The following is a 12,281-nucleotide window of genomic DNA, read 5'->3' on the forward strand; positions in this document are numbered from 1 at the left end:
TAGAACCACCTATAGACAACTTCTTATTTTAGAAAGAGGGGTATTACAATTAAAATCTTTAGAGGTACTTAAAGAAGAGAAGGTAGTTCAAACGTGGTTTCAGTATGGTCAACTACAGGCCAGATGGAAAACAGATCAAAAAATTGGCTTTGTAAAAGTTGAGGATAATTTGTTTAAACAAATAAGAGATCAAAGCTCAATGCATATAAAGAGGATATACAATGTATTAATACAGATGGATTCTGAAACGGAACTGATTAAGGATTGTATGATAAAATGGGCTCAGAATATTGATGAACCAATAATGCTGGACACATGGGAAAGAATTTGGGTAAGAAATGTGAAATTTACACAAGCACACAATCTGAGAGAAATTTTTTATAAGATGTTTTATAGATGGCACTTAGATCCCAAAAAGCTTACTTCTATGTATCCGAATGTTCAACCTAAATGTTGGAGATGTGGTTCTCTTGATGCTACATATTTTCATATATGGTGGACATGTCGTAATGTTAAGGCATTTTGGATAAAAATATGGTGGATTCTGCAAAATATCTTCAAAAGAAGGATAAAATTCACCCCCCCAGCTGTTTTCACTAGGTATATGTATTGACTTTACGGCAGCAGAGATTAATTTGGTTCTGTATTTAATAACGGCAGCAAGACTCTTGGTGGCGCAATATTGGAAGAAGAAAGATTTGCCTACAATTCAAGAATGGACTTTAAAAGTTATAAACTTAGCCAAAATGGCAAAAATTTCAGCATAGCTCAAAGAACATTCAAACGAGAGATATAAACGAGACTGGAAAAAATGGATTGATTATATACAAAGTAAACATGGGATTAAGAAACTCCAGATAGCTTATGCTTAGCATCAGTAAGAACTTAAACTGTTTAAAATTTGGGTAACAGTAAGAAGCTGAGATCAATGTAGAGATATTCTAGACGGTGATTGTCAAAAAGTTATACCATGTATGGTCTCTGGGAAGTCGGGGGGAGGAAAGGGAGGTGGGGATCTAGGGGGAGGGGGGAGGGGGGAAACATAATATGTGTTAAACTTTAAGGTACATGATTGCACTTGTATACTGTGGCTTTTTAATGTTAGTGTCAAAACAGAACAAACTGAATATATTGGAAGGTAATAGAAGTATACCGAAGGGAGGAGCTGAGTGAAAGAAGAAGGAGGGTGGAGAGAGTGAGAGAGAGGAGGAGGAGAAGGAAGGGAGGGAATGGATTAAGAGAGGGAGTGATAGGGTCAGGGTTAGATAGAGGGGGAGGGGAAGTAGGTGTAGAGGGGTATGTGAGAAGGAAGAATGAAAGTTGGAGGGGGTTGAAAGGGTGTATGGTGGGTCAAGGTGGTATATTCGGTTTGTATTGTAGGGGATACTTTCTATATAAGTGAGGGTTGTGGTTATTACTCAATGTTATATGCCCTGGTTATGCACAGTAAACATGTGATTGTATAGAATGAAACAGAAATAAAAATATTTTGCAAAAAAAATATGAAAAGTAAAAATAAAAATAATAATAATAATAATAATAAAAAGATTCAATGTTATTGGAGGATTTTAGAAATATTAAAATGCCAGTATGTGGTTATGTATTAAATCTTGGTATATTTTATGATGAAGGACGTTTAAATAATTATAGTCAAATAAAAATGGAGGTATAAGGGTAACATGTATAAATATTTGAATTAAAATACTTGAGTTAATATGAATTATGCTTGATGACTGTGGAAGAGATGCACGAAAGCCTTTTGTAATCAACTGATACATTTTTTACAGTATGTAAAGAAGGAAGATTTTGTATGTTGTGTTTGTTTTGAAAATAAAAATAAATTATATTTTAAAAAAATAGTTATGTTACAGTTTCTTTTTCCTAATTCTATTTTGATTTCTTCTTCTGGGCATATAACCTCCATCATTTTCTACTTTGTGTATTAGTTCCAAAGGTTCGTAGCAATGTTGTGATGAGTAGTGAGATATGGTAAACATGTTTCCACCTGATATTCTTCAAAGACAGTACTTTTGGAAAAATAATACTACTGATTACTACTTAAGTATAGTCATTGTCCCTTCTACTCCATCTCTCAAGGGAATTTCAGTAGACACTGAAAAACTATGACCTTAGATTAAGATATTGCATAGCATTGACATCTTCTCAGAAATATTGATCTGCATGCAGTGATAAAAAGAAGAATTTGTGTTTGATTTGTGATAGATCCTTGTCTTAATTCCAGATAATCTTTATTGTATTAACTTTAGATAATTGAAAGGAGTGCCCAACCCAGGTCCTCACTTGAATGGTAACATAGAAGTTGCTCTTTAATGTCTCTAATAAATATATATTACAGGGATTTGGTTATATTTAGGACTCTAGTTTTATCTTTTTTTCCTACCATGTTAATTTCTCCTATTTACAATTGCAAGTTCAGTAGTCCTCTTCCAGTGGTTCACAAGTATTACCAGTCTGGGGACTTAATCGTTGCTGCAATTATTTATCAAGTATTCTTTGTTTCAAATGAGATCACTTTTAAAAGTCTTCCTGCTCATGAAGTACTTGATCAATATATGTAAGTATCCCCCTACTACTATTTCTCCAGTTCTTCCTTTTATTTTCCTTATTTCTACTTGAATTGTATTATCTATCATTCATTTTTCTGCTGAAATGTTTCAGTTTCTAGTTGGTCAGTATGCTAATTCCAATGTCTATGGTTCACCATTTTTAATTCCAGAACTGGGATAAAATCAGCTTGTCCAATCACTGGAGATTTACGTGTCTCTCTCATATATTTAACAGGTCTGTGGCATTATTCATACCGCTAGAATCAATATTTGATATATTATATACATTCTGTTTCCAAATGTTCTAACCCTATTTACATTTACATTTCTTATTTCTATTGTCTATCCATTCATATTATTTCTCCCATATCACATAGTATTCCGAGTCATCCTTTCCCTTTAACTCTAATGTGAGTTTGTCCATTTCTGTACAATCAAATATTTTTTGGATTGCTAGTCCTTCTGGCGGAATACTGTCTTTCTTCCAATATTGCATAAAAGCAATCCTTGCCACCGTTGTTATGTGTAACATCAAGTACTTTAACTTTCTGTTGTATTCCGCCCTAATTATCCCCAGAATAAATATTTCTGGTTTGAATTCTATTTGACATTTAGTTAAATCCTGCGGCCAATTCTGTATATTCAGCCAATATCTTTTCGCTTCGGGGCATGATCACCCTGAGTGAAAGAAGGTACCTTGTCCCTGTTTGCATTTCCAACATTTTGGGCTTAGATTTGGATATATTTGACCACTCTCGCTGGCCCAAATGCCAATGGTAAAACATCTTATATTGATTTTCCTTATAAGCCACAGATTTTGTAATTGTATAATTTTTGTTCCAATTTTTTTCCCAGTCTTCTATTCTATGTTATGTCCCACTTTCTATGACACTAAAAAGCTTAACAAATTTAAAATTTATCAGAGATGCTTTCAGTATAATTCTGAGCTTCTTCACATTTCATCTCAACCAGAAATTAAAACAGTAAACCCTTTAATGTGTTTGAGAAACTTTTTCAGTTTTTATAATTCTATGGTGGAAAAATGGAACTGACTTCCTACTCTTAGAAAAATACAGGCAAAATATAGACAAAACTGAAACAAAAAACTACCTTAGCATCCAAATTAATCCTGGAAGAGATATTTTACCATGAATTTTAAATCTTTAAGTACAGAAGAAGAATCCTAAATACAGAAAAAAACAGGCTGTAAATGATTTCTTGGTTCAATTTTAGCTTATTGCTCCACCTTATCAATGATTCCTTGTCCATATAATCAAGTTATGGTTTGCCAGACATTTGTTTTTGTCTGTATGTATAACTGTGTCCATGTATACATATATATGCACACGCTAAATATGTATGTATTGTGTGTATGTGTGTGTGTGACGCACAGTAGATACCTTCAGGCAGTAGATATTGCTTTAGACAGTAGACATGTCTTTGTCTTCAGACAGTAGACATTGTGTATGTACATAAACATTTAAAGTGTCTACTTTCTGTATCTAAAGCAGAAGTATATTCATGCAGTTTATAATTCTCACTCAAGGTTCCTCACTCATAATTACCAACATACCTTGGCTGTGGCATTTGCTGTAATGGACATCAATGAAAATTCTAAGATTTTGTCCAATGTTAGCCTCGGTTTCCACATTGCTACCAACTATCTTGAGGAATATACAACTTACCTTTTAGCAATGGAATTTCTCTCTACAAAGGATAAATTTATTCCAAACTACAAATGTAATGACGAGACGAATACAATAGTTGTCATTGGAGGACCCCATACTAAAACCTGTCAAAACATGGCAACCACTCTGTGCAACTACAAATTTCCCCAGGTGAGTTAAATGTGGAGCAAGATTGAAAGTTTATTATTTTCAGATATTGAGTCCTCAAATCACTCTTATGAAAAGGATTGCAGATTTAAAAAATATTGTCATTTAATGAGAAAGTTGTAAGATATGAAGTTTATCAACAAAGGGCTCTCCTTTTTGCTTGATGAGCAGTATTAAATTTGCATATATTAATTGGTAAAAAAATAGTTTTTAGGAACTTTCCTTCCATACCCATTCAAGCCCAGTTATTTAGTACGTATAGATATATATGCATTAGTCCTTTATTTTAATTTTTTTCCCTAGAAAACTCCCATTTAACTAGGTTCTTCTGTCTTTCCCCCACTTGCCGTAGATCACATTTGGATCACCACCGTTGATGTATAATGACAACTCAGCACTTTTTGTAAAATGGATGTTCCCTGATGATATCCACCAGCTTAAAGGAATACTGCACTTACTGTTGCATTTTGGATGGACCTGGGTTGGGATGATTTCTTTGTATGAAGAAGATATGGAGAGATTTGTTCAAAAGAGCATTTCCATGTTTTCAGAGAGAGGAATCTGCTTTGACTTTATAGAATGTCTACCCCAAATGATGTATGGTAGTGAGGCTGCTGAAATGGTGGAGAAAGCAGATAAAATATATAGAGTGATCATGGGGAGTACAGTCATTGCAGTCATCTTCAATGCAGAAACTACAAGCATAGTGACATTGAGGATGATGCTCTCTGTTTTAGATTCGGATGATATTCCAAAGGAGAGAAAAGCCAAAGTTTGGATCATGACAGCTCAAATGGAATTCACCTCTATTCTAATGCAAAGACCATTGCCCATTGATTTTTTCCATGGTGCAATTTCCTTTGCACTTCACTCAAAGGAGTTAAGAGGATTCCAACATTTTACGCAGAAGAAAAACCCAAATTTTGACAAAGAAGATGGTTTCATTAGGGATTTCTGGAAAGATGCATTTGAATGTTCATTCTCCAGTGATATTACAGATGGGAACGCTGAAAGGATCTGCACTGGAGAAGAGAAACTGGAGACTCTTCCTAATACTGTCTTTGAGACCACCATGGGTGCACAGAGTTACAGCATCTACAATGCAGTCTATGCTGTGGCACATGCCCTGAGGGCCTTACATGCCTCCAAACTCAAGTGGAGTCAAAAAATTGAAAAAAGGAGCTGGAAGTACTTCCTTCAATCACCATGGCAGGTAGTGTTTACTAATCCAAATCAGGAATCATGTGAAATTATGTAAATAAATGTAGGTTTATAGTTTTTTTTCCCTCCTTTCCTTTTGAAAGTATCATTATTTTTTATATTTAATAATTCTTAACTTCCTCCTCTCTTCCTTTACGAATAGATTTGAATGTTCATAGCATTCTCTTATGCTAAAACTATTATTTTTTTTCAAATATTATCTGAATAATCTAAACAATGAAAGTCAGTTATGCAAAATTGGATGCAATTTGAAAATAAACTTAAGATTTTGAAAAAGTTTGAAACCCCCCCCCCTAACATATGAACTTTATTTTATGTATGAAATGCTATGTAAATTATATTTATGATTCCTTTTCAAGGAATCCAGTTAATATTTATATTTCTTTGTTTTTTTCCCCCGTTCAGCTCCATCATTTTTTGCAGCAAGTCTCCTTTAACAACAGTGCTGGAGAACAGATTTATTTTGGTCCCAATGGAGAATTTGAAACTGGGCTTGATGTTTTCAGTTGGGTCACATTTCCAAACATGTCCTTTCTGAAAGTCCAAATTGGAAAGATTGACCCCATGGCTCCCCCAGAAAAGCTCCTTACCATTTCTGCCAAGGATGCTGTTTGGCCCCTCATATTTAACCAGGTTTGTCTTATTTTTCACTTTTTAGGAAATCATGCATTCATTGACCCACAGAAATAAATGATTAAATGACTGTCACAATCAAACTTTGATTTAACAACCTCATATTTTTTTGAGTAGGATATCTGAAGTAGTCAGGTGTCTTTAACTACATTAGAAAAAATGGAACAGTGAAGAAAGTGTTTCTCCAATCCAGTTTCTCTAACCCAGCAAGTTTATGAGGTGTGGATTTCAACTCTCAATCTCAGCATGCTGGTTGGGGTAATACCAGATTACCATTGGAGGTAATAGCAATAGCAGTAGACTTATATACCGCTTCATAGGCCTTTCAGGCCTCTCTAAGCGGTTTACAGAGAGTCAGCATATTGCCCCCAACAATCTGGGTCCTCATTTTACCCACCTCGGAAGGATGGAAGGCTGAGTCAACCCTGAGCCGGTGAGATTTGAACTGCTGACCTGCTGATCTAGCAGTAGCCTTCAGTGCTGCATTTAACCACTGCGCCACCTTGGCTCATGGTCTTCTAGTCCAACCCATTCTGCTCAGGAAACCCTACACTGTTTCAGACAAATGGTTGTCCAATCTCTTCTTTAAAATCTTTCTGTATTGGATGACTCAGAATTTCTGGAGGCAAGCTGTTCCACCAATTAATTGTTCCAACTCTTAGGAAATTTCTCCTCAGTTCTGGGTTGGTCCTTTCCTTGATTAGTTTCCATCCATTGCTTCTTCTCCTGCCTTCAGGTGTTTTGGGGAATAGGTTGACTCCCTCTACTCTGTGGCAGCTCCTGAGATATTGGAACACTACTATCTTGTCTCCCCTAGTCCTTTTTATTAAACTAGACATTCCCTAAACTAGACATACCTAATTCCTGCAACCATTCTTCAGATATTTTAGCCTCCAGACTTCTAATCATCTTTGTTGCTCTTTTCTTCACTCTTTCTAGATTCTCCACACTTGCAATATTCCATGTGTGGCTTTATCAAGGCATTATAAAGTAGTATTAATACTTCATGTGATATTGATTGTATATCTTTGTTTATGCAGCCTAGAACTTTGTTAGCTTTTTTGTCAGCTGCGGTACAGTCCTTGCTTTTATTTAAATGGTTGTTCACTAGAACTCCAAGATCCCTCTCACAGTTACTACTATTGAGCAAAGTACCAGATATACACTACCTGTGCATTTTGTTTTTGTTTTTCTTGACTAAATGTAGAACCTTACTTTTTTTCACCATTGAATTTCATTTTGTTAGATAGCGCCCAATGTTCAACTCTGACAAGATCCTACTGTATCTTAAGCCTATTGTCTGGAGTGTTGGTTATCCCTGCCAGCTTATTGTCATCTGCAAATTTCATGATTTCCCCATCTATCTCCTTAACCAAATCATTGAGGAAGATGTTGAAACATTCTGGGCCTAAAACAGAGCATTGGGGTACTCCAATGTATACTTCCCTCCATGTAGATGCAGTTCGATTGAGGACTACACATTGAGTGTGGTTGATCAGCCAGTTTTGAATCCAAATCTTGATTCTATCCCTTTGTTAATGCAGCCTATGACTGCACTGGCTTATTTTTGGCAGTTGCAGCATTCAGGGAGTTGATGCTCATACCTCTTTTGGTGGCTGAGGTTTGAGAAAGAAATGAATTAAAGAATTTTTTTAGGTGAATTTAAAACACTAAGTTTTGATGAACATGTGAAAAGTTTGGGCATATAACTAATGAAATGAATACATCCAATTTATAAGTTCTTTAAGTGAAAGTGTTCTGATTTTATTTATGAACAGACTTTGCCTCTTTCCATCTGTAATGAGAAATGTCCTTCTGGCTACAGCAAGGTAAAAATAGAAGGAAAATTATCCTGCTGCTATGACTGTAGACAGTGTCCAGAAGGGAAGATAGCTGACCAAATGGGTAAGCAAAGGAATATATTGAATATATCAGTAATTTAATAAATATAATTGGGGTTGAATTTTGGGGTTGTATAGATGAGTAATGAAAAATGTGAACCACTTGCTTATAATTCAAAGAGATATTTAATGTCTATGGAGATTCTGAATCATCCAAAGTCCTTTTTGTCCCAAGGTAGCTTTTTCAAAAGACAAGTGAAGTTCATTTTTTTTTCTTGAAGATGGTTTATTTCTCATCCAAGAAGATTTTTCAGTTCTGACTTGTTTCACTGAGAACTGTACAAGTTTCTTGGATGATAAACAAAATGTCTTCAAGGAAAAACAAAGAAAACCTAGTTGCTTTTTGAAACAGCATTTTGGGAAATTATTTAATGCTAGAATCTACCAGTTCACTTTAAATAGCATAATCTCTTTTAAGGATTAATAGATTTCCCAGATTTGAATTCTTCTTCTTATGGCTTGTAGACATTTGGCATGTAAAGCATGTCAGTAAACAATCCAAAAGTTTTTTTTTATTATTATTATAGATTTTTGATTGTAAGGTCAATTTAATCTGTACAACATTTTATCCTGCTATTTCAACTCTTTTCCCGTCCTATTTAATCTGGAGAGTAAGTGTCATATAAACATTTTGAGATAGCTGTATAACTTGATGAATATTGCAACTGAACACTTCGCTATATAATTTCATTGTAAATTATTTTGAGAAAAAATAATATGAACTCATAGAATCTTATTAAATCTAGTATGTTATTACTTTTTGCTTAAACCTTATAATGGTTCTGTGAAACAGTTTTATTTGTTCTTTTCCCCCAGACTTAGATGATTGTTTTCCATGTCAAAAGGATCAACATCCAAACAAAGGTCGAGATAATTGTCTTCCAAAAACAGTAACTTATTTGACTTTCCAAGAGCCGTTGGGTATTTCTTTGGCAATGATTGCAGTTTCCTTTTCTGTCATCTCAGTTGTGGTGTTGGGAATCTTCATTAAACACCAGGACACTCCCATTGTCAAAGCCAACAACAGGAATCTCACCTATATGCTTCTCCTTGCTCTCCTGCTCTCCTTCCTTTGCACTCTGCTCTTCATTGGGCAACCTGATCAAGTGAAATGTCTCATGCGGCAAATTACTTTTGGCATCACTTTCTCTGTAGCCCTTTCTTGCATTTTGGGTAAAACAACCATAGTAGTGCTTGCTTTCATGGCCACTAAGCCAGGCTCCAAAATGAGGAAATGGGTGGGGAGACGGATGGCTAACATGATCGTCCTATCTGTCTTCATGGTTCAGTTTACCATCTGTGTAGTGTGGTTGGCAATTTCTCCCCCATTTCCAGATTCAGACATGCACTCCATAGTTGAAGAAATAGTCTTGGAATGTAATGAAGGATCAACCACTATGTTTTATACTGTCCTTGGCTTTATGGGACTCTTGACCACTGTCACCTTCACGGTAGCTTTCTTGGCTAGGAATTTACCTGACAGCTTCAATGAAGCCAAATTCATCACCTTCAGCATGTTGGTCTTTTGCAGTGTCTGGGTGTCATTTGTTCCCACCTACCTGAGTACAAAGGGGAAATATGTGATTGCTGTGGAGATCTTCTCTATTTTGGCTTCAGCAGCTGGATTACTGGGCTGCATCTTTTCCCCCAAGTGCTATATCATTATTCTGAGACCTGATCTGAATACGAAGGAGCAACTAAAAAAGAAGTGAAACTGCTATTTATGCCAGAACCCTTGAATAAGGACAAATTGGTTATTTTCAATATAATATAAAGGGTTATTTTGTACTTTGGGAGTTCTGTATTATTCCCTCATATCAGCACATCAAAGTGACATACAAGGCAGTACCTTGACATATAGAGACACTGATATAAGTCCCTATTACATTCACTCTGCAAAATTATGACATATAATGTAGTAAGTCACTCATGCTTTGCATGATGATTCCAATGAAAATTAGTCAACCTAGGAAGTTTGACAATACTCGGAAAAGAAATATACAGAGAACCCATGTGCAAACTCTCATTTAATCTGCATATTCCCCCCACATAACTACTCTTTTCTATTTTCAGGATGTGTCCATTTGTAGAGATGTAGAGTCACACAAGAAGGTGATTTTCTAAGCATTAGCTGTAATTATTTTTTCCAAGTTCACTTAAGAACCTGGAGAGTTTCCCTGCATCTCTTCTTTGAACTGTTAGATCATTATTCTGAGCTCCAATATGAGGAAATGGTAATAGCTAATCAAGAACATAAAAAAATCTAAAAATCAGTTTTTAATATTACAATGTGCACTCTTCTCATACTTACTGGCTTTGTGGTCAGCTTCATCTTGGGGGAAATTATGTGTCCCCCGTATGAGGCCATGATATGTTCCAGTCTATAAAAAATGCCCAGGCATATAGGGTATTGGACCAACAACAGATTTTTCCTGCCTGACCTGCTGGGACAGATACTATAAATATAGAAGTAGCAAGATATAGATGTGAACTGAAATGATGTATATATAGAGACGTGTGTGTGCGTGTGTGTGTGTGTGTGTGTGTATGTGTGTGTGGGTGTGTATTTGGCAGTTCAAATCCCTAGCACCATAAAACAGAGTGAGTTCCTGTTACTTGTCCCAGCTCTGCCAACCTAGCAGTTCGAAAACATGTAAAAATGCAAGTAGAAAAATAGGAACCACCTTTGGTGTTTCATGCACCTTCGGCATTTAGTCATGGTGACCACATGACCATGGAGATGTTTTTGGACAGCGCTGGCTCTTCAGCTTTGAAACGGAGATGAGGACCGCCCCCTAGAGTTGAAAATGACTAACACATATGTGCAAGGAGAACCTTTACATACATACATACATACATACATACATACATACATACATACATTCACACACACACACACACACACACACACACACACACACACACACACATGCACACACCCATATAATGGCTGGGTAGGTGTGCCAAGTGGTCAACCTATGGATTTGATTGACTGGGGGATCGTAAATACCATCTACTGGAGGGAAGAGGGAACATCTGGCAATGAATAACAGTGGAAAAATTTAACCTTGAATACAGACTAGAGAAAAGATAACTGAAAAGCTTTTAAGGAATATACAGCTTGTCCCTGTTGCTTTGACTTCATTTTGCTATGGCTGAGAAATAAAGTTAAAAGTTTTGAAATAGACTGATCCACCCTGGGATTGGATACTACAGCTGGAAAAATTTGGAAATAAGAGAGATACTCAATTAAATGTAGTGGAATACAAAAAATATTAAAAACTTGTTAAATTTGAACATGGAATGTAAGATGTTTGAAGAAATACTTAAAATGTTAAACGATGCACGCTCAACATTAAAAGGTATTAGAGAACCAGAAAAAACATTGAAATGCATAGAACCTTGATGTTGGAGAGGAACTGGTAAAGGGAAGTGCAAAAGAGAGGCAGAAGACTAATGGGGGGTTCTGAAAATAAAAGCAAGCTAGGCAACTGTTCTTACCCCACACCGACACAAGATTACTGCTAGACAATTTATTCACAGTAAATTAACACACCAACAAAACTTTGGCAGCAGCCCAGACTTCCACAGATAAGAAATACATGCAAGAGCTTCTCCCGCTTTAATATAATAGTTGTGTCCTGCAAAAAGTCTCCTCCCAGAGTCTCTTCTTATATACTCTCTTGGGAGGAGCCTAATCACAACCACCTGGCCCCAATTATCTTCTGTATCTCCGTAGTTGCTGTCGGCGCTTATCTGCCCGTCTTTGCCTGGCATCTGGGACTAACTTCCTTAGCTCCCCCCCACTGCTCCAGGGCCTGATGTCAGGGACAAACTCCCTTTGGCTTTCACCACTGCTCCATGCCTCAGGCACCTCCTGATGTCCAACCAGCCTCTCTGATCCCTGCTCGGAGTCTGAACCCTGTCCAGGGTCCTCCACATCCCGTGTCCCATGGTCTGGAATGACCCAGTGCTGGATAAACATGTGGGCGGTGGCGCAGGCTGTCTGCAATCTCTGACAGAGGACAAAATGTGCCATCCTGGTGAGCATGTTCACTACCACGAGAACCGTGGTAAACCTCGAACACGGAGAAAGTTCCGGCAGAAAGTCCATGGACACGGCT

General features: G+C 36.6%; 1 protein-coding gene across 1 annotated transcript; it reads left to right on the forward strand.

Moving 5' to 3' along the window:
• The first annotated feature begins 4,162 nt into the window (after positions 1 to 4,162).
• Positions 4,163 to 9,869, forward strand: LOC148046500 (vomeronasal type-2 receptor 26-like). Its single transcript, XM_087714789.1, has 5 exons — positions 4,163 to 4,405; positions 4,755 to 5,615; positions 6,029 to 6,256; positions 8,035 to 8,161; positions 8,974 to 9,869. The coding sequence occupies exons 1-5, from the start codon at positions 4,163 to 4,165 to the stop codon at positions 9,867 to 9,869; spliced, it is 2,355 nt and encodes a 784-aa protein (XP_087570915.1).
• Positions 9,870 to 12,281: the final 2,412 nt, after the last annotated feature.

This window comes from Thamnophis sirtalis, unplaced genomic scaffold (assembly GCF_051295495.1).
Source record: "Thamnophis sirtalis isolate CommonGarterSnake01/CBP01778 unplaced genomic scaffold, rThaSir2_p1.2 scaffold_4, whole genome shotgun sequence".
NCBI lineage: Eukaryota > Metazoa > Chordata > Lepidosauria > Squamata > Natricidae > Thamnophis > Thamnophis sirtalis.